The sequence below is a fragment of the Procambarus clarkii genome, chromosome 12, assembly GCF_040958095.1.
Source record: "Procambarus clarkii isolate CNS0578487 chromosome 12, FALCON_Pclarkii_2.0, whole genome shotgun sequence".
In the NCBI taxonomy this organism is placed as follows: domain Eukaryota; kingdom Metazoa; phylum Arthropoda; class Malacostraca; order Decapoda; family Cambaridae; genus Procambarus; species Procambarus clarkii.
This window is the reverse complement of record NC_091161.1, coordinates 30929383-30956863: the sequence shown is the minus strand read 5'-3', so window position 1 is coordinate 30956863 and position 27481 is coordinate 30929383. Positions and strand designations below refer to the sequence as shown.

At 41.6% G+C, this 27481-nt stretch overlaps 1 protein-coding gene across 1 annotated transcript in view; it reads left to right on the top strand.

The window, feature by feature from the left end:
* Window positions 1-918: 918 nt before the first annotated feature.
* The window catches only part of LOC138349739 (uncharacterized), a 1021949-nt gene continuing 995386 nt past the window's right edge, over window positions 919-27481 (top strand). The window contains exon 1 of the mRNA XM_069323441.1: window positions 919-1089. Coding sequence (XP_069179542.1) covers window positions 919-1089 — 171 coding nt within the window. The remainder of the gene's footprint in view (window positions 1090-27481) is intronic.

Sequence of the window (27481 nt, the reverse complement as noted above, 5' to 3'; positions counted from 1 at the left end):
GTTTCCACTATGTTTATGGGCCGTGTGTTTGCTATGAGGTGGAAGATCTCACTCGTGACGAAGTCGTCCCATAGTGGTGTAGATCCACCTCAGATATTAGGGTTGAATTCGTTGGAGCTTTTTGTTTGTGTTGGCTGCAAACATTTGGGATATTCAGGGCGTATGTTATGAGAGGACGAATTAGGGCATTAGATTGGTGTTTTTTTGTGTTTTTTTGTGCGTGGGTGTGTTCGAGTCTGCATAGTCGGAGGAGGGATTTTTTCCTATGGTTTGTTTGAGTGCTTTGTGTGAGTGTATTCGTAAGTTATTATCGAGATTTAGGCCAAGTAGTGTTAGAACTGTCAATAAGTTGTCAATTTACTGGTAAGATGTAAAAGGCTTTTATGTTAATTAGATTCAAAGTTTTAAATGTAAATTATAAAAGCATGCAAAAGGAGACATTGCAATAATCTAAGAATATTTAGAAGGGAGGGGGGGGGGGGAGGAGCCTAGCAAGGAGCTCCCCCCTCTCTTTACGGGAAGGTGTTTATATAGTTGATATGACAGATGGAAAAAAATAGCTCTTGAATCTGTAAATTAGGCAACCGAAAATTAGAAAGGCGGGGTCCAAGAGCTAAGAGTTCGACCCTACAGCCACACAGTAAATACACACACACAGGACGCTGAACACCTTAACTGGTTGCTGTACCTGGCCCCTGGCCTAGACCCTAACATAACAGTTACAGAAGGCGTTATGGAGCTTCCAAGCTACTAGGTGGGTGTGGTAGTGGGTTTAATGTCCAGTAGTGAAGTATGTGCTTTTAATACATACTCACACTTGCTCATACTTCACATTAATAGAAATAAACTCTATTAAAATTAGTTGAAGTGACTTGTGAATTATTTGTATGTGAGGCGGCCTCATGTCAGGTGAGGTGAATGACGTCACAGGTAGTTGACCCATCAGGCCAAGCTAGTCAAGAGGCGCGGCGGGCAGTGTGGCGCGGGCCGGCGTGGGGAGAGGTGCTGCTCAGCGCCCGCCTCATTGGTTTTACTAAATTAGTCACCTGGACAGTCCTGTGCATGAGGTTACCTGCGTCAGGCTTACAGGCAAGTTACTCTAGATGGCTAGTTATTTTATCACATTGAATTATTGATAGAATAGTATATATTTGCTGATTTTATAAATAAGGATAGTTACAAAGATGTTAATTTAATTATTTTAAATCAAGCTTTATCCCAGGTTTACTCATTTATAAATATAATCATTGAATAATATATCTTTGGCTATTAGTAGAGAATTTTACCTACCTGAAGGCTTTTGGTAAAGCTTATTAAAATAAAATTACCTTCTAAAACGACTGATGAGAGATTAACGGTTCCATAACAGCTCCTCGTGTCTCGACTATATATATGAAATTGACCGTTCGACCAAAAGCAGGTGGGGAAAAAATTACGAAATGAATAGTTAAATTCTGACAATTATAAAGTATTTCTTGTGAACTATCATATTTCAATCCTTGAAACACGGACCAAAGACTTTTAATCTAGCAAGCGTCACATACCCCTCGGCCCCCCCCCCCCCCCCGCTCATCCTATGTGAATGAAACTAACCATCCTGAGTCAGTGTTGTCCACGCTGCAGCCAATCCCCAGAGACGCCTTAATTAACATTAACGTCCTGTGTAACCAAGTACTATATTGTGTAGAATATAAGTAAATATTACTGTATATTTATATTGTACATAGGTCTGATAGTTGAAGGAAATTATAGCACATGAGTGTATTCCAACCTGTTTTCCAACCCAATTAGTCCTTGCCTAATAAATAATAATGTATAATAGTTCACGTATCAAAAACCATTTTAAATAATTCTTGTGTTAAAATGTATGAACTGTTGTGGGTCAGTGCACGAACGAGTATAGACCGAGGACTCGTTAAATGTGAAGCGTTCTTCACGTTAATGTTTGGCTGCCGGGTTAACGACCACTTGGCCGTTGTGTTGAGAACGGGCTGTGTCATCTGAGGTTGGCTTTTGCCATTTCGTGGTAAGTCGGCACTTTAGTTCATCCAATGTCTGACCTGATCGATTGTCTAGCGGGATATTTCTTAACTTTACATAAATGTGTTCGAGTTAGTAATTAGGGGTATTTAATGTGTAATTTCAGGTATGTACGAGGGTTCATCAGTACAACGGCACTGCAGGTATGGTCAATCAGACCCAAGAAATTGGTCTCGTACAACGGCACAGCAGGTATGGAAGATTAAAATTATTTAGAAAAACCTCTCTTGGATTGCAGTTGGTCATTATGTAGCGCATATATATATTCCCACATAAGTACAATAGGTGAAGGAAACACGTTTAATAATTGTGATAGTTTATACCTTGAAGCGGTGATCTTCTAATAGGTATGTTGTAAAGTACTCTATGCATTAACCACTTGAGTGGTAAACTATTCTTCTCGCCCGTAATTTGAACATTTAGTGGTGTAACATATGGTTAATGGCGAATCCCTTCACCAGCAGGCCAGCATCCCCAGGGAGGAATATAACGGAAACCTCCCATAAACTCGCCCCATGATCATTCCTCCCCCCCCCCCCCCCCCACCAGTAGAGACCGTCCCCAGACTAAGCCCCCCCACCAGCTCCCCGACCCCAAGCCCCCAACCCGTTCTCGCAAATTCGTAAAGTCAATATTGACTTATTAACTACGTGCATAGGTGATATACTAAACATAATAGATACCCTTAAAAAGATTCATAGAAAACACCGACCTTACCTAACCTTGTTAGTATCTTAAGATAAGCATCTTATTGCTTCGTAATTACAATTATTACCTAACCTATAATAGGTATAGGTTAAGTAATAATTGTAATTACGAAGCAATAAGATGCTTATCTTAAGATACTAACAAGGTTAGGTAAGGTCGGTGTTTTCTATGAATCTTTTAAAGGGTATCTATTATGTTTAGTATATCACCTATGCACGTAGTTAATAAGTCAATATTGACTTTACGAATTTGCGAGAACGGGTTGAAGCCCCATGTTAACCCTCATGCCCTCCTTCCCCAACTCATTCCCCACCCCAGGCCCTCCCCGTTCCCACACCCCATGTCCTCCCCAGTATCCCCCCTACCCACCCACCCCAAGCTCTACCTCCTACAACCTCCCCCTCCCCCCTTTCCTGCATCCCTGCTGCCCCACTCCAGACTCCCCTTTCCTCCCAAACCCTGACATCCCCCCGACCTTTCACATGCCCCTTCTCCTCCCCATCCCAAGGCTAACAGAGACCCTCCTAGCTTCCCCATTCAGGATCCTCCCAGCCCCTTTTCACACCAGATCCCCAGGTCCACATTCCCAGGCCCTCCCACCCCGGACACCCCTTGCCCCCCAATTCCAGTGAAACCAACATAAAATGAGGATGGAAGGAAGTCAGTTTCAAGGTAATGTACTCGAACATAGTTGGGATTACAAGCAAGGCAAGTGAGCTTAGGGGAAAGGGCACAAGGGAACCCGGATGTAATTGGGCTCACAAACAAAACTCAGGAATTATAATGGATGTGGTGTTTCCCGAGGAATACACTGTAATAAGGAGAGGGAGGGAAGGAAGGAAGGAGAGAAGGCGGAGTGGCCCCTACTGATAAGAAAGGAGTGGAGTTTCAAGGAGATGGTAATCCCAGGCTGTGAGGGGTTCAGAAACTACATAGCAGGTATCATGGCGATAGGAGGTCCAAGAGTAGTTATAACAGTGATATATAACCCTCCACCAAACGACAGAAGACCCCAAGCAAGAGTATGACAAACATGGCAGTCAACACCATTATTGCAAGAGTAGCCAATGCTGCCTGTGAAAATAGATCCCATCTGCTCCTCATGGGGGGGGGGGGGACAATCACGGAAGAATAGACTGGGAAAATAAGGAACTGCATGGAGGTGAGGAAACATGGAGAGCTAAACTGCTGGAAGTGGCGACAAGAAACTTTTGGCCAGCATGTCGGGGGACCCACAAGAATGAGAAGAAATGATCAACCACCAAGACTCGATCTAGTCTTCACTCTAAATGACTCCAATGAAAGGGAAACTAGGTTTCGAAGCCGCTGAGAGAATGAGTGTACTGATGTTTGAGTATTTGGTCAAAGAAGGGTTATTGTACACAAGGGCGTGCCCAGGAAATAAAAGGCTGACATTCTGAAAGGGAAACTTTGATGAGATAAGAAAATTCCTAACAGATATAACTTGAAGCAAAGTTTGGAGGAAAGACGGCCCATGGCATGGACTATACCACACAGCAGTGAAAGGTCAGACAAGTTCGTCCCAGTCCAAAAGAGAACAAAAATTTAGTCCAGATGAGATTTCCATGGTTTAATCAGATATGTAAGCTAACAAAGTGCAAGGGCATGGAGAAACTGTTGAAATAAAAACACTAGAGAGCAGAGAAAGTGTGCCAGGAATGAATGTTAGGGTGTGAAGAGAGGCAGAAAGGCAATATGAAAATGACATGGCAAGCAAAGCAAAGACTCAACCTATATTACTGCACAGCCACAACAGGAGGTAAACAGTGAAGGAACAGGTAATGAAACTGAGGATGGGGGCAGACAGATTAACTACAAACGACAAGGAAGTGTGTGAGGAACTCAATTAAAAATTCCAGGAGGACTTCACATTAGAGCGAGGAGGAGTTCCAGAGATAAGAGAAAGAATAGATAATCAGACACTGCTAGAGGATCTTTGGAATACTAGTGGGAGGTGAGGTAGCTTTTGGTAAAGTTGAATGTGACAAAGGCTATAGGCCTGGATGGAATCTCACCATGGATACTAAAGGAGCAAAAGCACTGTGCCTGCCACTCTACATAGTGTATAACAAATCACTTTTAACAGGGGAGCTGCCAAAAATTGACTGCTAATGTAGTCCCTATATACAAAAAGAGGGATAGGCAGGAAGCACTAAACTACAGGCCAGTGTCCCTAACTTGCATCCCATGCAAGTTGATGGAAAAAATTATGCGAAAAAAGCTAGGGGAACATCTGGAGTGAAAGAACTTTGTAACACATCAGTAGCATGGGTTCAGGGATGGCAAATCATGCCTCAAAGGAATAATTAAACTCTACGACCAGGCAACAGAAATCAGGCAAGGAAGAGAGGGGTGGGCAGACTGCGGATTTTTGGATTGCAAAAAAGCACCTTCATGCAACAGGAGTAAGAAGTAAACAGTACCACACATGACTAGTGCACAAGCTGGAGATGCAGGCAGGAGTGAACGGGAAGGTACTCGATTGGATAAGGGAGTACCTAAGCAACAGAAGATAGTCACAGGGAGGGGCGTGGTCTCAGATTGACGAATTGCCACCAGTGGAGTCCCACTGGGGTTCAGTCCTTGGATATTTATTGTTTTTGATATGTAAATGATCTCCGAGAGGGAATAGAATCGTTCCTCTCAATGTTTGCTGATGCAAAAATTGAGGAGGATTAAGGCAGCGGAGGATAGTACGAGGATAAATGATGATTTAGACAAACTGAATGAATGGTCCAACAAATGGCTTCTACAGTTCAACCCGAGAAAATGTAAGAATGAAACTAGGCAGTGGAAACAGAAGGCCAGAAACATCATACCGAATGGGAGATGAAGTGCTCCATGAAACGATAAGAGAGATATCTAAGAGTTGATCACACCAAACCTGCCTCCTTAAGCCCACACAAAAATATCGGCGGCATATGCGAGGCTGGTTAACATGAGAACTTCCTTCAGGAACCTGTGTAAGGAATCGGTCAGAACCTTGTATACCACCGATATAAAACCATTCCTGGAGTATGCGGCCCTAGCATGGAGCACGTACCTTATCAAGTACAGGACTAATCTGGAAAACTTCTAAGGTATGCCACTAGGCTTATCCCAGAATTAAGGCATAAGTTACGAGGAAAGGCTGCATGATATGAACCTAACGTAGCTGGAAGATAGGAGAGCTCGGCGAGACATGACCACTACTTTCAAAATTCTAAGAGGAATCGACAGGGTACATAAAGGTTAATTGTTTAACACTGGGAGAGGGGAGGGGGTACGCGAACAAGGGGACACAGGTGAAAACTGAGAACCCAAATGAGCCACAAGGATGTTAGAAAGAACTTTTTCAGTGGCAGAATAGTTAACAGATGGAATGCATTAGGCAGTGATGTGGTGGAGACAGACTCCATACACAGTTCCAAATGTAGATATAATAGAGCCTAGTAGGCTCGGGAACCTGTACGTTGAGAGGCGGGACCAAAGAGCCAGAGCTCAACCCCTGCAAGTACAAGATGAGTGTACACACACATACTTAGGAAGGGTAGCTCCTTCATGTGTGTCTTGATCGTAAATTTCAGGTCTGGGTGAACCTTGGCCAATCATAGGACGGCTTGAACTGTAGTAAAGTAGCCTTTGCTAATTTCCAAATGAGCACCAATGGCTAAATGCTCATTTGCAGCAACCCGTCCTCAGGCCAGGCTCGTTACTTGTCGCCGTCCATACCCTCCACTTAAATGCATTAATCAGTTTTAACATTTTGTAATTAAAATTGACTTAGCATAAGAGTTATTATAAATTCAATTTGTTAGGTGTAGGTTAGATAAGATGTTAAAGATTCTGTTAGCCATTATTTGTATTAGAACTGTCCGATGAGTTATATCTTTGGGTCACGAGCTGAGGTCGTCATCGAATCACTGTTAAAGGAATGTTTGAACGTGATATATTGAGTCGTGTAACAGTTCGTCCTCATAAACAAAGGCTAAAGTGCATTCAATGCACCTGCCTAACTCCGTTTATAAAGGAAACAAAAGTTTTCACACGTACCACAACTGATGGCGTTATCTTGAGATGATTTCGGGGCTCACCGTACCCGCGGCCCGGTTCTCGACCAGGCCTCCTTTTTTGTTACACATCCCCAGGAAGCAGCCCGTATCAGCTGTCTAGCTCCTAGGTACCTATTTATACTGCTAGGTGAACAGGGCATCAGGGTGAAAGAAACTCTGCCCATTTGTTTCCGCCTCTGCAGTACTGGGATGTCTTAAACCAATCAGTACTTGCCTAAGACTACAGTACTGGGTCATCTTAAATGCATCATTACAGAGTTCCTACTTCCAGTACATGTCAAATATCACAATTGGAACAATATATCATACCATACACGTGCAGCAATCCCCCCCCCCCCCACACATTCAACAACACTTGTCAACACTAAACAAATGTCTGAACAGAAACTCCTTGTTAATGTAGTTCATAAACAAGATGGATATACACTTCAAATGTAATTTAAACCACCTGTTCATTCTTGATCCTTAGCTTTCCATAATTAAATTTTGAAGTGCACCATAGTTCTATATTAAAGTAAGAGGAATACTGAAGTAACTGAATGAAGAGAAACGGTTTCCATTGAGTATAGTAAAAAGAAGTATGTGAAGAATTGGCTATTATGAAACGGTGTGTTGGTTACCTTAAGGGAACACCGCCTCATATCCCAGCTCTTGAGTTAAACACTGTCGCTGTGGTCCATCACGACACTGTCCCATCTTCCTTTATCTTGCTGTCATTGTGTATTTTTTGCTTCTTATTGTTCTGCATGAAGAAAACGATTAACCAGAGGTATTTGCAGACTCTTGGAGTCAATTTCCATTTGTTAAAACAAAAATGAAATTGAAATATATCTACTTATCCTATATTGGTAGATATAATATATCTACCAATATAGGATATCATATAATACAATTTGAACATAAATTTAATATTTCTTTATAATTACGTTTGACTTGCTGAATTTTTCCAATAATGAAATAACAATTTCCAAGTAAAGCAACATTAGAAGTCAGAATTTAAGAACAAGTCTTTCATAAGCACAGGGTAAAGCCAATCTCCAAAAATACCAGAAAATAAATAGCATTCTATTCCATTATCTCTTGCTGGTAAAAGTCAACCTTGTATCTCTATTGAAGTATCAATTGCACTAATAGAGTAATTTTCAAATCGTGGCTACCAAGGGGACGGTTTTTTCCGATGTCCAACGTTACTCTGGTTTATGAACATGTCTAATGCCTCCCATATTTAACATTAAGTTATGACTATAAGACACCGGATACAGCGTCAAGCCAACCCTGATGACAGACTAACTCCACCATTACCACGGCACTAACCCTACACAGATTATAACGATGCTTGAGATGGAGGATGAGGGTGTGGAGAGGGGGGGGGGAGGTGATGGCTGTGCCTGGAACTGGAGGTCCAGTGATTGTTGTGCCTGGAACTGGGGGTCCAGTGATGGCTGTGCCTGGAACTGGAGGTCCAGTGATGGCTGTGCCTGGAACTGGAGGTCCAGTGATGGCTGTGCCTGGAACTGGAGGTCCAGGGATGTGTGGCTGGGACCTGTTGATGCTCTTCATGATCAACAATAGTGTAAATAATCTTGACTCTCGGCTACAGAGAACCTCACAGAGCGAGGGGTGAAAGTGTCTCCATATATATTTTCTCGTTTGTGCATGCGCCGCACATGGGACCGAAGGTTGTCGCGGCGAGCAGCACGATAAGGGGCAAAAAGGACACAACTGTGGTTTCTCACCAGTGTGCATTCTCAGATGTTGTATTAGCTTTTTGAGTTACACAGAACGGAACTTGAACATCACAACGATAGCACTTTCCTACACGATACTCTTTCATGTGCGCTTTCATCTCTCCTTCATTTGGTCTGTCTTTGCCACAGATATAACATGACACAATTGATATTGGTCCAAGGTAGCTTGCCTCGTGCGTCTTGGTGGCGTCTGAAGGCCTACTTCACAGTACACGCATAGTCACATAGAGGGCAGGTCAACTTCTTTATCGTACCTGTGGTGTTGAAGCGGATTGTTATTTTGATGTTTTTCTTGTGGGCGTCCAGCCTTCTACAATGTGGTTGAAGAGGGATGCATACGACCTACACATTGCCATAGTTGTAAAAACTGCAAAGTGGCGTAGTGCATACATAATGCTTGGAGATAATTTCGGTTGGCTCGGGTTCATAGTTGGTGTTCCGTAGTTAGATGTTTACTACGGTCCCTCCCCCCCCCCCTCTTGCGACACGCGAAGCCCCTCTCTCCACATTCATAACCTTCAAATACTTCACCTGGAATAATGCTTGGGTCTGTATAATGAGTTTTTGCGTCAGTTATTACTTATGTTATCCACCGGTTTTTCCTCATCGCTGGAAACGTTCAAACATTCCTCGAACAGTGATTTGCTGACGACTTTTGTTCAAACCACAATGTTGAAAAATGTTCCACCCACGTACTAAGAATACAAATAATTGCCATCAGAACCAAAACACACAACCTAACCAATGCCTAAATATGCACAGTATGCTAATATATAACAATATTGTTTATCATATTTTGTAATTCTTTTTTTATCACATAGACCAACCAGGTCATACAACTTACAACAGAGAATCTTGAAATGAACTAAGTCTTTTGTTTGGGACTTTACCTCTTTATTTTTGTACCAATATCTTTTCTCCATTGTACCCATAATCGTTGTCTCTTCTGTAGCTTTGGTATCTTCGATAATTCCTTTGTTCGTAGTGTCAGTCATCAAAATCTAATACTCCTCCAAGGCCAATGTTACACTTGGCGGACGATCCTTGGGTTGCCTCAAATTGTGGCATCTGTTGATCTGGTTCCCACTTCGGGGGGAGAACCACGGCCTGCTCTGAGGGGAGGGGGAAGGTAGCCCCTGTTATGGAATATCCGTAAGTCATTGCATGATCTCTGTTGTAGATATAACTGCTTTGTTGTAGAACTGGGGCCAGATTCACGAAAGCACTTACGTACGTGTACATCTTTCGTTAATCTTTGTCATCTTTGATTATATTTATTAAACAGTTTACAAGCATGAAAACTTCCCATTCAACTGATGTTATTGTATAAACAGCCTCCTGGTGCTTTAGAGCTCATTAACTGTTTAATAATTGGAAACAACGTCGCCAAAGATTGAGAAGATGTACAAGTTCGCAAGTGCTTGCGTAAGTGATTTCGTGAATCTGGTCCCAGGTCTCGGTGACCAGACGTCTCCTCTTCTTAGCCTCTTGGTCTGGGCCTGTCGTTGTCTTCGGCCTGTTTGTCATCCCTATTTTCTTCGAGCTTTTGTTTTTTCATTCGACAGATATATACCTTTTCTGCTGTATCCTGGGTGCCTTCTGGAAGAATCCTCGACAAGGGTACTCTTAGAAATTCTTTGGCAATATTCATAATTTCTCTGCTCAGAGTACTCGTTACATCACAGACAACGTTAGAAGAGACTCCCTGGCTTCAGGTTCTCAGTTGATACCGTTGATGGGTTCTGTCAACTCGGTGCTAGCTGCACGATACTGGCCGGGTAGCCCCTGTCAGTGAAGAAGTCCATCATTTGGTCTAGTTTGCCTTTGTCCAATGATCTTGACCGAATAGACAAATAGCTGACAAACAAATGACTAAACCAATGGCAATTCCATACACAAGTAATTTGTCAAGGTTTCATGATGTCGTGGAAAAGTAACATGGGAGGTTAGGAGACCCTCCTTAACGTGTGAGCGTACCTTACTTACCTGGGAGCACGTAATTAACCCTCTACGTTCTCTCCCTTTGAATGGAAGCACCGAGTTCCACTGATTTTTGTAATTTTCTTTGGTGATGTGAGCATGCAACAACTGCAATATCCTTGGCCAGCCCAGCCAGAGTGCTGACTGTAGATACCCAGCAAGGCAGACTCTTGGTCCCAGACCAGAGGATACAGGAGAGTGCACAGATGGAGATTACTTTATATACATCTGGTCATACTCGCTCGCTCAACTTAACGGTCGTGAAATTTCATTCTTTCATACCAGGACAAACTTATCTCTTTACCCTACTGGGTGATGTAGTCAATCATAACTGTGCAGCCTTTTCTCTTGAGCTTTGCTACCTATGGAATTTATATTATAAATTTGGTTTCCTTGTAATTTTCCTTTCGCTATGCCAGGCTTTAGTTTTCTGGTCCCTTCCTTGAGCAAGTTATCTCTACTTTAAATACATATATTCAAACGTCAATACAGTCATCACGCCTTCCCATGGGGCTCCGAACTTCATTCCCCATAAAAGTGAATTTTTCTGTGAATTCTAGGTGAAGTCAGGCTGGTTCATCATTACCTCTAGTCGTGTAAGGTCCTATTACATGTTGGCTTAAAAGTTTTCTTGTTGACAATTCCAATAGTTTTGCTCGCTCTGTGCCCCCATACGGTTCTTGCATCTTTCCCTGCAGTCCTCATGATTAGAAGTCGCGATCGATTTCTAACTGGCGACAGAGTCTGCCCTTACTATAACTGAAAGTACTGCTATGTTTGTCGTGATCTTGATTGGGTCTGTCATTTAATGAGGGTTTACATATGTTACTCTTTGGTCCTCCGATCGTCATGGTGCCTGTTATGTAGTCTCTGAACTCCTCGCAGCCCGGGATATCCATATCCTCGAAACTCCAGTCCTTTGTCAACAGGGCCGCCATTCCTCCCCTTCCTTCCCCCCTGTAGTGTGTGGTGTAATGTTGGTGCGAGTACACAGCCTTGTGGCACTCCATCACTACGGTTCAAGTAGTCAGTGTGTCGTGGAGGAATCTTGATTTCATTTTGGGGTTGTCAAAGAAATATTTTGTCGAAAGTGGAAAGTTAATATTTTTTAATATATTAGTCAACCCAGGGTGTCGAAGGCTTTTTCAGAGTACTGACAAGTGCTGCCTTGATATATTGTGGTTAATGTGCAGTTTTTCAGTATGTTAAGGTCTTCTTCAGGTCGGTTGTGCCCAACTCAGATTTTCAGTAGAGTCGCAGTCTGGAGGTAGTTTTGTGCTGCCCATATACATAGGTTTCGGATCATAACAAATCACAGGTTTTTACATTGGTGCATTCAGACCGTTGGGAGTCGATAATTTCTCTATTTTACCTGAGTGTTAGGAACAGTCTTGACAACAAAGATGGGGATACCTTGGTCTAATTCAACTTCATCAGTGTTACACGGCAATTTGGCTGCAGTGTCTGTCATTATGATTGGTTATATTTGCGAGATGGTATCCATACAAGATAAAGTCTAGACCATTTATTCTGTGCAGTGAGCAGGTTATTTGTAAATGCAACAATGAGGCTCTTGCTGTTGACTCCTACTGAAAGGTATTTATGCTGCCCACATGTTTCTATTTTGGTTGTTGACTTTGAAAGTATTAAATAATAGATAAGACTGAATTCAATGCTTTTAGCAATGAGTGAATAGATTGCAATCTAGTTTGGATATTTGAAAGGATACAAATGTCGTCGATATAACAGATGACAGCTTCAACAGCTGGTGTTGGAATATCAGTTTTTGTGTATTAGGACATTGAACAGTGTTGGGCTAAGCGCACTCCTCTGGTGTGTACCCATATCAAAGGATGTAAAATGTTTACTTTCGACTTCTGTAAAGAACTGAGGCGGTTCTGATACTCAGGTACACCTTGAGCTATTTCAAGTCTTCCATTAACTCCTAAAGAGGCTAATTGTTCTGAGATTATCTCCATTTTTTCTGTATCAGAAGCAGTCTGGACGTCAATAAATGCCACCTAAGAGCATGGCCTCTAAAAAAAACTATTCAGCATAGCAAGTTTGAATGCTTCTGCCAGGAAGGAAACCATAAATGTTAAGAACAAGTTGGCATCTAATTTACATAAGAACATAAGAACAAAGGTAACTGCAGGAGGTCTTTTGGCCCATACGGACAGCTCCTATTTATAACCACCCAATCCCACTCGTATACATGTCCAACCCACGTTTTAAACAGTCGGGGGAACCCCCTACCACCACGTTAAGTGGTAATTGGTTCGACAAATCAACAACCCTGTTACCGAACCAGTATTTACCCAAGTCTTTCCTAAATCTAAACTTATCTAATTTATACCAATTGTTTCGTGTTCTGTCTTGTGTTGATACTTTTAATACCCTATTAATATCCCCTTTGTTATGTCCATTCATCCACTTGCAAACCTCTATCATGTCAGACTTAACTCTTCGTCTTTCAGTGAATGCAATTTAAGCTTTGTTAATCTTCCCTCATATGAAAGGTTTCTAATTTGGGGAATTAACTTAGTCATCCTATGCTGAACACGTTCAAGTGAATTTATATCCATTCTATAATATGGCGACCAAAACTGAACTGCATAATCTAAATGGGGCCTAACCAAAGCAAGATATAGCTGAACACTACTAGGGGTCTTGTTACTAACGCTTCGATTTATAAATCTGTGTCCTACTTTCCTTACTACGAACATTTATGCATTGATGCTTTGGTTTTAAATTCTTACTAATCATAACTCCCAGATACCTTTCGCAATCCGACTTCGCATCTTGTAATATATATCTTGCAACAGCTTGTCTTGTAACTGAATATCTTGTAATTCTCTCATCATTACCTAACCTCAGAACTTAACATTTATCAACATTAAACTGCATCTGCCAATCTTTTGACCATTTCAAATTCCTATTTAGAACAACTTGAAGTGATATTGAGTCGTCTTCAATGTAAATTTCCCTACCGATTTTTGTATCATCAGCAAATTTGCAAATGTTGCTACTCAAACCTGAATCTAAATCATTTATATATATTATAAACAGAGGTCCCAATACAGAGCCTTGAGGCACTCCACTTACATTTTCCGACTGTGACTTAACCCCATTTATACTCACTTTTTCCTTTGGAATAGCCATGCCTTAATCCATCTTAATATAGCACCCCCAATACCACGAGCCTCTTATCTTTTTAATCGGTCTTTCATGTGGCACGGTATCAAAAGCTTTTCTAAAGTCAAGGTACACAACATCGCAAACCTTACCACTATCAACTGCCTCAACTATGCTGGAATAAAAAGATAGCAAATTTGTTACACATGAACGGTCATTTGTAAAACCATGCTGTAACTCATTTATTAATTTATGTTTTTCAAGATGAAAACGAATGGTATTTGCAATTATCGATTCAAGTAACTTTCCCACAATAGACGTTTGGCTAATTGGCCGATAGCTTGATGCAAGTGATCCGTCTCCTTTCTTAAAAATTGGTACCACATTAGCAACCTTCCACGGCTCTGGCACTACCCGACTCTAATGATTTGTTAAATATGATAGACAATGGATCGCAAAGCTCCTCTTTGCAGTCTTTAAGCACCCTGGCAAACACTTCATCCGGCCCTGGAGATCTGTTTGGTTTGAGTTTTAGTATTTAATATCATCCCTGGTAACTGTTACTGGTCAACCTGTCCTCGTCCCTACCCACATAGACTTGTTCGGCAGTAGGCATAGTTAAGTTGTTCTTTAGTAAATAGAGATGAAATATTTAATAAAATACTACTAGTCTCTTCATTATCAGTATTCTGACCTGTCTCGACCAAAATGTTAATGGGCCTATCCCTTACCTAACCTTTGTTAGATATAACTGAAAAAAATCCTTTAGGGTTTGACTTTGCTTGGCCTGCTATACGAACTTGTTTCCTTTTGCTCTCCTTATCTCTTTTTTTTTAGCATTTCTAACCAGTTGTGCGAATTCTTGTTCTTACCTGACTTCCCTCTTCTTAATCCTTTTATACCAAGCTCTTTCTACCTATAAGGTTTTTCAGATCCTTTGTTATCCATTTCGGGTCATTTGTATTTGATCTAATCAATTTGTAAGGTATACTACTTTCCTGTGCTTTAGCTTAGAATATTTGCAAATAAGTTTTATATTTTGAATCCAAATCGAAAGCCTCCTTTACATCACACATCGCCGGGTTCGTCTTGTTCCAAGATCGGCCCACCCCCAATGCATCAAACTTTCCAATCTATTTGACTCAAAAAAATTATTAGGATATTAAAATTAGCTTTACGAAAATCTGGCACTTTAACAATTTTCTCCTGCAGATCTATTCCACTCTGCTAAATCTGATTTCTTTATCACTGTTCCCTAGTTCACTCCCAAGTTCGATGTCATTAATCTGTGTTCACTGTTAGTTAACACTAAATCTAAAATATTTCCCCACGTTGGTTCCTTAATGTGTTGGGTAAGAAAGCAATCGTCAACTAATTCTATAAAATCTTCTGCTTCGTTGTTCCCTGTTCTGTTAATCCAGTTTATTCCACTAAAATTAAAGTCACCCATGACATAAATACTTTGACCTAGATGTTCTAGATATTTCATCCCATAGATGACTTCCTTCCATTGTGTCTAAATTTGGTGGCCTATATATAACTCCTATCGTAAGATTATTTGCTTTTTTCGTTTAATTCTATCCAAATAGTTTGTGTGGCTCGGTTTTGATTCCCTCTTTTCGACTACATTTCAAATTGTCCCTAAATTGTTTCAAAGCAATTTGAAACGTTAACATGTCGAGTATAATCCTCTCAAGAACTTAACACTTACATGATGTCAGATGGGTCTGAAGGCACAATAAAATCACATTGTGATGTATCAATCAGCAAATTAGTAGGAGCTTGTGAGCAGGATTCGAACCTCTGCTCTGGGTACTCGCAAGCATCCCAGTTGCAATTTTTTTTTTTTGCCATGTCGTGGTGCAAGTGTCTAAAACGTTTGCTAGAGTCCCTAGAGCTTAGGTTCGACTCTTCCTCACGGCTCTTACTGATTTTCTCATGTAGGTCCAAATTTTTGGAAATTTGGCTTTGGTGTGGGTATTATTAGTCGGTGTCCAGCGGTCAAGTAAGATATCATGCCTCAGACTTTTATTAAATAGTTCTAGCAGAGGATTATATTAGGGGAATTGAGGATGTAACTTGTACTTCTCGTCCTGGGTTGCAAAGTTGCAAAGTAATGGCAAGGATGGAAAAATCTGAGTCATGTTGCACTGATGTTGCATGTAAAGTTGCAGGCATATGAAACTGACATTTTTGGACAGTTGCAAAATAGTACGATTAGAAGGGCATAAGTGGTGAAGGAATTTAAAAGGTAACGTCAAAATATTTCGAACATTAGGGAATGTTAAGTATGGTTTTTCAACTGCAGTTTTCACTGCAACATGCTTGGGAACGAGGAAAGAATGAGGGGAAAGGGGGAAATTGTTGAAGAATTCGAAATGTTTTATATCGCTTCGTACAATAGATTATTTCGTACAGTAATTAAGGATTAGCAACACACAAATCACAATTGCGTGATGCATCAAATGAACAAACGTCGATTAAGGTAGCGTCTGGGATGCTCTCGGACGTAGGTTCGAATCCTTGTCACAGCCCTTGCGGATTTGTTCAAAGGATTAGCAAGAAAGAGATACAGCAAGCATTAGGCTTAAGTTTCGGGAGGAGAAACGTTTAGGGAAGTGTTTCAAATTGTCAGTTTCAGTGAAGCAAATAAGGATTTACAAAGAATAAAAATGTAAAGGATACTTTTAGGAACGTTTCATATTGTGAAACAATTAAGGTTTACAGATAGTAGATATGCATGTCGAGGTTAGTGCAAGCATGAACGAACGTTTAGTGGGTGTGAAATACAATAACTGTTGGCAATGACTTCCTTCCCCTTCAAGTAAGTGGAAAACCTAGTCGTGACCGTCTCCCCTTCCATTCATCAGCTGACAGTCGTGACCGTCTCCCCTTCCATTCATCAGCTGACAGTCGTGACCGTCTCCCCTTCCATTCATCAGCTGACAGTCGTGACCGTCTCCCCTTCCATTCATCAGCTGACAGTCGTGACCGTCTCCCCTTCCATTCATCAGCTGACAGTCGTGACCGTCTCCCCTTCCATTCATCAGCTGACAGTCGTGACCGTCTCCCCTTCCATTCATCAGCTGACAGTCGTGACTCTCACCTTCCATTCATCAGCCGACAGTCGTGACTGTCTCCCCTTCCATTCATCAGCTGACAAATCCCCCCCCCCCCCCTGCATCCTCCCCCTCTGCGCATTTAGTGTAAATAATGTCTATGCATCACTAAATATCCTTACCTTACTCTTGTATGTACAAGAGCGAATTAAGTGTGATACTAACACAAAGTATCCCTCAGTACGCCCTGTTAAAGCACCATTCTCCTACCAGCGATCCATCGTCCTATTAATCCACCATTCATCTAACGGTTCATGCCGTTATCCACCACCTGCCAGCTCCTCCATCTAACAGTGACCCATAGTACTACCTGCACTTTTTTTCCTTCATTTTAGCTAGCGTTATGAATCGTGTGTTAAATCTGAAACTGAGTGTTAAATCATAAATCTCCGATGTAGAAACGAACACTTGAATTTGAGAATTAACATAACAATGCGTGTTTGATCTCACATTATGAAAATCTATTTAACTTAAAAAGCCCTCGTGTGCACAGGCAACCTAAGCGCTGGACATTCCTAGGCACACGCCCCAGACAACCAGGCCACTTCATGGTAAAACGATAGCACCCTGAGATTCTTCTGATCTATCGCGGGTTTCAGCGGCTTCCACTGAAGCCTAGAGGGTTCAGTAGAACCCAAGGTTGCAATCCTTTGATCATATCATGGCCTAGTTCTATGGTGCGTGTGCCTGGAAATGCCCTGCGCATAGGTTCTAATCCTCATCACGTCTACTTATTCTCATTGATACATCACGTTAGTGTGATTGCTCTGTGTATCAGAGGTACATATCCAACTGGGTGGGAACTCAACCCTCTCGAGGGGAACCTTTTCTTAACACTTGGACTTGCCTCATTAATATAGCTTCTCTCCCCAAATTTCAACGATGTACAAAAGTTTCTGTCAAGATACTGATATCAACTATGTATAACAAAGAACATTTAATACTATACAAAGTGTTCAAATATGCTTTGATAAATATTTCCGCTATACTTTGTCTCCTGAGGACAACTCGTCCAGTGTTAGGACACGCCAGTGATTGGTCAGGTAGACTTCGTCTCCAAGATTCGTCCTTCAACCGGTTCAGGCACTGACAGTCACATTTATGTGGACTATGATGCATGGACAAGTCACAATGGAAGACAATTCAACACACAAATAGTACGTTCTTGAAAATCGAATCCACATCCAGGTGTCCTTATTCACACAAGATGGTGGCTGTGACCACAGATGGGTGACCACTGTGGTCAAGCACTTACAGCTGCCCGAGGTTCAGGAACCACCAGGAGGATGATGGTAACGTTTGTACCTGTAGTACTGAGGCTTGAAGCTGCTAGAGATTACTGGTGGCGTACACAGTCGGGGACACGTGTAAGAATATGGTACCTGGCTGCCCTCGCTACTCTGGTAGACACTACATGTATAGCATCGTAATGTTCTCGTATTAAATGTTCTCAGACGAAACGTTCTGGGTTCGCAGCAATCTCCAGTGATACAAGTAAAGGGATTTCCACAGCTGTTGATGTTACATGTTGAGTGCATACGTGTGTCTGTCGGCCAGGAGTGCGTGTTCTAGATCTTTAATAATTTGGAGGGATTAAGCAGGTTTGGTATGTGTGAAGGCGAAGACCCCAATACAAATATTATATAATAACTTGGTCTATCCATTAAGAATTGAACGAAGATATAATATAAATTACGAGTAGTGAAGCGTCAGGCGAGAGGTAGTCGTAACTAAGAACTATAGGCTGTGGCGAAAGCTCATAATGACCTACATTACTAGGATGAGCCGATCACCAGCCATGAGACTCGCCGCCGGCGCCACTGGTACAGCAGGCAGCACACGGGTTTGTTCTCTGGAAAACTTCAGATTATGAGCAACCATCAGCTCAAATCAACGCAGTTTTGTGAGGAACAACCCATCAATACCCAAACTCGGTCCTGTCGATGTAACATGTTGACTGTATTCTTGTGTTTGCCCGCCAGGAGTGCGTGCCGCACTGTTGTTTGGAAGGAACGTTGCAATTTTCTTCTGCAATTCATGAATAAATACCGTTGTCAAATATGTTGTCCACCTGTCTAGATTTGCACACACCTCAGTATGCAGGCGACCCCCACTATTACCACAGTAGTCTGGTCGCCCGGCTCCCAATGATCTGTTATCTTCGTGTGTGTGATGGCCGTATCACTGAGCAGGTGCGCTGTGCCACACCTTAAAAGGTGTACTGAGCTTAACAGTAAAATTTAGGCCAAACAGCTCAACTAAGTGTTAAGTATACCTGATTCCACTTTGGAAAATTATTTTAAGACCTTCGTTGAAGGGAAATAAATTTTTCCTGACCCTTGATTGTCTCAGGCATTAGGTAGGAATGTGAATCGGCTCTCACTACTGGGAGACGTCAAAAGGAAGTAGAGGAGAAAGAGGAAATAGAAGCAGGTTTCAGACAATGAGAAGGGGGCAGTTCACAGAAGAGGAATAGAGAAAAGAACGACTATCGAGGCTACACGAAGCACTTCTACCAGCAAGAATCCAGACATAATGTACCCTAGAGAGGACAGCACCAGTCAAAACCAAAAACAAAGTGTCAAACTCTGCAAAGCTTCCCAAATCGCAGACTTAGAATTGCAAAATTCAAAACCCATAATGCTTATTGAAAACTCTCTAACAGGATATGACGTAGTAACTGAAATAAGAGGCAACCAGAGTTCAAAATTTCCATCATTGTCAACGTGAAAGGATAAATTATAATGACACAACCAGACCAAAAGACTGCAAATTACCTGGAAACGGTAACATTCCTGTAAAGAAAACCTGAAGGCTTCGGAAAGCTGGACCCTTCAGAAAGACGCACAAGTTGGGCTGTTGGGATATATAGTCGTCTTTGCACTGGATCCAAAACTAGAACACAGGCAAATCTTGAATGTAAAACTGTGCCGCACAAAAAATATACAAAGCAGTGACACGTCAGGTTCTGGTGACTGTTATGGGACATGCGTCAAAAACATTCAATCTCGGAAATTAGGGAATATATTGACAAACCATATGTCGCGGAACCCCTGCGCTGCTTCAGGTGTCAGAAATACGGCCACTATCAAACACGCTGCGCCGGGCAGGAGAGATGCGGGGTGTTACCCCTGAGGCATCCAACCAAAAACTGTAGAGCTAAGCACAAGGCGAGCTAGACCACAACAGCCTAAATGTGTAAGTTGAGGAGTAAATATCTTTGGTGAAGAACAACCACACCGAAAGGAAAAGTTCAGACAACTTAGGTCAGGATAATTACTGACAAGCAACACATACAGCAACACTGTCAGGAACACTCGTGCACAGCCTCAAAAGATACCCACGCTCATAGAACACAATTCATCACACAATTTAAGCAACTCCAGATCTTAAATTGCACAGACCCACTGCAGAAATACAACATTGGAACAAGATACAATTACTTTCGGAGTCAGATTTACAGTTTTACGGAGGTCCAGTAGAAAAACACTAAAGATCATGGCAAAGACCATTACCAATTGCTTACAGATGACTCGGAATGCCTCGCAACCAAAGACTCGAGTAATCGCTTGTGTAATAATGGAGAAGATCATGCAGCAGACCAGTTACACAAGAAACAGTACAAAACATGACTGACCACAAGAGGACAAACACCTGGACATACAGACAAACAATAACAGTCGGGTAGTCACGACATCAGGCCAACAAGATCTACAAACAAACTGCAGGAAACAATGGCGAATCAAGATAAACGGAATCTTATCATACAAGACACGATAAACAATCATTTGGTTCGATTTACAACGACACTGCTAACGAAGTGGAGAATATGGTTGTCGAGTCACAAGATGAGTTCTACTAGGAAAGGCAACACCAACAGAAACCGTTATCTGTTCATTGCGAAATGTGCATTAGAACAATGTCTTGGAAATAAAGAACACAAACATCATGACGCTGCAATTGGCACAAAAGCAGAAGTAACAGTTTTGCAAGAAACTGTCTACCGAGCCAGGAAATCCTTCAAATTAGCTGGATGTTACCAATTATTATACCGCATGAACAGGGGGGACGAAGGGTTAATGAGCCTCATAAAGTATCACCATACCAAGCAAGAAAATAGACCGTTTCGTGTGGGGATGATAGAGGTATTAGCAATAACAGTGAATATGGCTAATATTGAGCTCCTCGTATATAACGCCTACAAGCCCCTAGATGTAAACTAGCAGAGGAAGTGCTTGTCAATGACATGCATGATATAAATATTACCTGGGATATTAATGCTTATAATCAGGAGGTAGGTGTGACTGGGCCAGCCAATGCAAATGAGAGCCATTTAGCTAACCTTCTGTGAGAAGTACCCGAGTTTACACTTCTCAACTCTGGAGAACCTTCCCCTCCCTCCCATACATTCAAGGAGGTTTTAAAGTTAATCGGAACTGCATTCGATTAACAGACGAAGTGCGACTGTGACTCTATTAACTTGCCACATCAGGTGAAGTGTGAAGTAGACACGGTGATCTCCAGTGACCACCATGCTACTATCACAACGCTAAACATAGATTCCCTACACAACATGCAAGATGGAATGGAATGTAATAGTGGAATGTAATAAAGGGCAACTGGAATATATACCAGGACGAGGTTGAAAAATGGCATGCTACATACTCGCCACCCAAGGATTCGGACATAAGAGACCAATCTCCAGGAAGCCATTACAGCTGCTGAAATAGAGCTTTCCAGTTATCATTCCAGGAAACACAAAACGAAAGAACTATTGGTTCTAGAGAAAAGTTAAAGAACAAAACCCAAGAATCAACAGAAAACATGGCAAGAGAGGCCGCACACCAGAAGGAAGAACTCAGCTAAGAGCAGTGATACCTGAAGCTAGACTGGTTATTAAGGAGTTAAAGGAGGCAAGATGGTTTGATTGGTGTCACTCTAAATGAACATCGTAGTCTTGGAGAGAGATGGGGATATTAAAACGACGATAGATCGACCACCTCGACAACATGCATGTATTTAACCATTGCAGGAGGCTGGGTGACATACTGTCCAGCTTGCGGGAGAAGCGTCATACCAGCTTCCTGCAATGGTCAGAAGGCTGAAAAGAAAAACAGGAGAAGTTGACAGCCATTCGAAAGAGCATAGCTACAAATGACGAATGTGACTACTAAACAAGAACTAATCCGAGCCAAAAATGGTGGCAATGACACTTCACCAGGTGCTGATGACATTACATACTCAATGATCTCTCACGCCGGTCCTGCTGGAGAACAAGGCATAGTGTACGTTATCAATGCATCTTGGGAGGTAGGCAAACAACCGACTTCTTGGAAGAAAGTAGACAACATTCCGATTACTAAACCGAAAGACCCTGGCAATTACACCAATTTCATTGACATAATGTATTAATAAAATTGCTGAACTGACGGTCTTAGAGGCTACTGTGAAAGCCAGGAGACCTGCCTAAAAATAAATTTGGTTTTACTATAGTAGGAGGTACTGGAAACTGCACAGCAACATTACTAGGAGGAGTCAGCTCGGGTTCGGTTATAGTGATCTTCCTTGATCTAGAAAAAGCATTCGAACTTGGAGGCCAACAAGCATTTTTACTCATGTTCATTATAAAAGGGTGTCAAGATAAAAATACAAGCATAGATTAAAGATTCTTAGTCACAGGTATGCCAGAGTAAAGCTGAAAGGTTAAGTGTAAGACAACACTTGTATGAGAATGGAACTCCACAAGGAGTCGTCCTCAGTCCTATTCTTTTTAACATCTATATAGTAGACCTCGTTTTTATGACATTTACAGGAGTTAAATTACTAAGCTATGCCGATGATAAAGCAGTAGTCGTCACAGATCATTCGCTTATGAATAAAGCAAAAGTGGCGCTAGATAAAGTAACATCTGAATGCAGCATTTTGGCAAAAAAAAAATGCATAGAAATCTAAGGCAATGAGACGGGGCGACTGCACTCCAGACACACGAAAAGACTCAAAAGCCCGAGGTGTGGAGGGAATCAACTCCAACAGTCTTAAAGGAACTGACAAAAGAACTATGCGTACCACTGAAACTACTTCACACAAGATCTCTTGACCAAGAGGTAGTCCCCCCAAGATTGAGAATATGCAAATGTCACACTTATTTAAAAAAAGGCAGAGAGCTCGGTATAAAACTACCAGCCGATCAGCTTAACCTCACACATCTGCAAGCTCATGGAGTGAATCCACAGGAGGGAATCATTCACCATGTTTCGTGTACAATCTTGTACAATCGGCACAACATGAATTGTTAAAAACACATTCTGCCTTACAAACTTGCTCACATTTTTGGAAATGGTAACCAGCTACTCAAAGGTCTTCCAGTGAATGTAGTATATGTGAATTTTGCTAAAGGTTTTGAGAAGGAACCACATTAGACTGGCAAGAAAATTACAGGTCCACAGAATAAATTACAAAATATTAGAATGGATAAAACAATGGTTGAAGGAAAGAAAACAAAGGGTTTTCTAAATGTGCTAAATGGGGAAAAAAATGGAGAAATGGGGCGAGATCTTTTTGGGACCTTGCCTTTGTCATACACAGTAATGAGAGTAAAGTGAGAAATAATGATACTGAAGCCTTACAAAGAGTAAGGAACTTCACAAATGGTCAGACTGGCAAGTTCTTTTTAATATCGACAAATACAAGACCATGTATGTGGCGTAGGCTATTATGTCCCACGACTATCAAATGATTAGCATTACATTACAGCAGATTGATGAAGAAAATGACCTTGTAGTCAAAATCCACCACACATTCAAAGTTGCACGACAGGTGGGTGCAGCAGTCAAGAATGCTAACGAAACTTTCGGGATTATCAAGCGTACTTTTGACAATAAGGAAAATTCTGAAATGGTTCAACTGTATAAATCTCTGGTGTGCCCCCATTTGGATTACTGTATGCAAGCATGGAGACCTCATTTTCAGAGGGACATAGCTGCTCTAGAGAAGGTGCTACTTTGGGCAACAGAAATCATTCACAACCCGTCCTCTTAAAGTTTCGTCGCTTTTCGCAAGTTTCCATTTTTCTGTCCAAAAATGGACATTATTTGAAATGAAATTTGCTCACGAAAGTGATGTACTGTCCCGTTTTCTGTATTGAGTTGTTCTGCTTAATCGGTTAGGTTTGGAGAGGAAACTTTCAAATAACGATTTTCATGACTTTTGAAATCTTTGATCTTCGTGCCCTCCTAACCTCCCAATGGGCAATTAACTTTGTTTTGGAAAACATAAGTTCAATTTTTTTTTCATAAAATTTCGTTCATTTTCGGCGATACGGGCAAAGAGCCAAATTAGGACGTTGTCGGAAAACCCGACCCCATTTAATATTACATACAATATGCAGATAATATTGCTGCTGTTGTATACACAAGTTACCCATGGAAAATGTAGCTTGTAGTGGAATTTTCCGTCAATAGAAAACGGGATATCATTGCCACATAGTACTATAAATTCACCAGCTATTATGTTGGTAATTATTCTTAAATACATAAGTCTTTGGACTTTTAATATCATAAAAAATCTCATTTGAGTTAACTTAATTATCAGTATCAAAATAAAGTAAATGTGACCCTTCTATCAGTTACTGATATTGGACAAGGAGAGCCAAGGCGTCAGTCTGTGGAGTGGGCAGCCATTGTCAAGACCAGAGGCGCAGGGGAGCAAATTCAGCTCCTATAATTTCTCTTGGACGAAGTGTTATGGAGATCAGTGTTCTACCAACATCAACACGCTGTCAACATAAACAAAGGAAGTGTCCTACCGAAACCCGTTTATCTAATCATTTCTGGCCAGATAATGTTAGGTAGATAAGGGCGAACCGGTTAGGATGCGAACGAGCCTCTTAAATAAAAGAACAAGAGGAAGCAAGACTTGGTACATCAGTTACTTGGGGTGTAGGAAGCTAGCCTCACACGAGGATAATTTGGTGTCTACATCCCTGTTATACCTGGTGGACTAAGCCTGCTGTACAATAAGATAAGGCACCTCCAATTTATTTACTAATATATGTAGTTAATACTGTAGTTTGTTTCGCTGCATATATATAAATTTAATATAACCCCCCCCCTAATGTGTAAGGCTCGATTTGTGAGATTGCAGAAATACAGTCCCTTAACATCATACCAATTGCTATCGAAATATATAAATTAACGTAAATATAAATTCTATATGAATTCATATAAATTAAATAAATATAAATCTCACAGGTCGATTCCCACAGACATAATTTGAAAGAGAACAGGTTGCGCCAGCCATCTCATCAGGAACGCTTGAAGGCCACAGGGCTAACACTGCAAACCTGGCATGACAGGGCTGATCTCATTGATACTTTAAAAATACTGAAAAAGTTAGAGGATGTCAATTCCAGATATTTTCTTCACATGGTCATATTTATCATAAGCAAGGAACAACGATTTAAAGCTCAACGAGCCACAATGTAGGACTGAGAACAGGAGATTCTTTTTCATCTACAGTTCACATTAACCCACGGAAATGCTTACCCGCCGAAGCCGTAACAGCCGAAACCGATTTAAAATATACGTCGAAAAGATCATAAAGGCTAATGGTGGGAACCTTCGACAAGCCGCGGGCTTCGTGTCCTCGTCGAGTCGACTAGGGTTAGTGACCTTTTGGATAATCGGGCACCTTGTTAATTGAAGACATTAACCTACAGTGGGTTACTCGATGACAATGTCTGGAGTATGGATAGATTCTACAGTGACATTCAAACAGGAAATTAAATATCCGAGAAAGGCAAAATTGCAACTGAATATAATTGGAGCAATCACAGGGCCCCGTCTAGGAGCAGGACAGTCATAATGTTTTACTTGTCTTACTTTCTCCTGGCCAGTGGGCATATGTTTGTTATTCAAAACGAAGCAATGTGAGACATAACAAGGGCTCCCAGATGGGCGAAAATATTAAACCAATGATTTAATATTTATTAAGTCCTAGGATTAATATAATAATATTTGTGAACTGGGTGCCAAGTCAAGTAGTTATACTAAGGAATACCTTTGCAGATGAAGCTGCAAAACTTGCAACCAAGAGCAAAAATGTTAACATTTATATAGCCGAATCAAGCATGGATTAAGCAAATAATTAAGAGATAGAGGAATGCAGATGTAGTGACCACAACAATGCAGCTGCAACCTAAAGATCTATGGGGTGGTACAAGAATTTGACCAACTACGAACCACTTATTTTGATGAAAGGAATCAATAGGAGAACAGGTGTTACACCAGGCTTCGATTACTTAAATGTAAGAACATGGTTGAGACAAAGATGACTTGAGCAGCAGAAAAAGCCCAGAGGTGGAACGATACATAAATCCATCCTACAAACGTGCTAGGTGACCAACGGAATGTTTTAGTTTGTAAGTGAGAGTTTTACGATTTTGTCACAAATTCAGCTTTATGGAATTTAGTAGGGAAGGTATTAGCCTAGTATTCCCCAAATTTGGAGCCCGTGAGTTATAGGGGAATAGGTTCTCGCCTTGAGCGGTGACACTGGCATACCCAGAATGCAACGAGATAAGTGATTGGCCACAGCCCCGCACCTTTTGTCACGGGCGAGCCGAGCTACGAGACACCTCATAGGCACAAACTATGTTACTGTTATCTTAGACTTGGACGAGGAAGGATGTATGATTGAGTGAATCAAGATTTTTGCAGGATCTCCTTTTGTGCTGTAGTTAAGCTTCAAAGAAGAAACAATAGACCTCTGCATTACTTGAGTAGCCGATGACCTTTTGAAGAGGTATATATGATGAAAGAGGCTGTACAGGTAAGACTGATGGAGGGCCTAGTGAGGGGCTCCTCACAGCCTAATGAAGTGACCAAGGACATCAGCCACAAGTCAGAGTAAATGTAGACAGTACAGTGTCACCCTGCAGGTCTTCAAGGCAGTCCCGACGAAGTGAGGGAGTCAGCAAGTCGGTGACCAGTGACATTTGCGCAAGAAGTGCCAGTGTGCAAATGGCCATTCCAGAGTTAAAGGTAAAACGAGTTAAAAGGTAAAAGTGTTAACTGAAACTGTAAAGTGAAGTGACAGGAAACATTACTCACTGATGCGGGAGGACATTGATTAATGTAATAGTTTTGTCAAGCTGAGAAACTATTTGTCAGCAGACACTGTTAGTGTTAAATATTAGCCGACAAGTATTGACTGGTTATGTGCCTCTCGGCTCTAGTTTAGCTATTACTGTCAAGTTGGCAAGTACACACACGACCCTTTGCAACAGCCTACCTCTAAAAAAGGGTTTGGGAAGGTCACCGGGAATACGACCTGTGACATCTACGAGGAAGCCCAGTAGTGGAGGGCTCAACTGTGAGGAAGCTCGAATGTGAAGCTAATGAATACCCACCGAGGCTACCTGAAATTGGAGTGGTATAAAGGGTGCACCCACAACCCGTTCTCGCACTTTCTTATAGTCAATATTGACTTTGTCACATATGCACGTATTTAATAAGTCAATATTGACTGTAAGAAAGTGCGAGAACGGGTTGGCACCCAACACCGGAGGACAACTGGTGAGGGAGTAACGTCATCGGAGACAGCAGCTGAAGCAGAGCAGAGACGCGGCCAGGAGAAGTTCTTCGCCTCGGGTGATAAGTCAGCTGTTAATTAATAATTT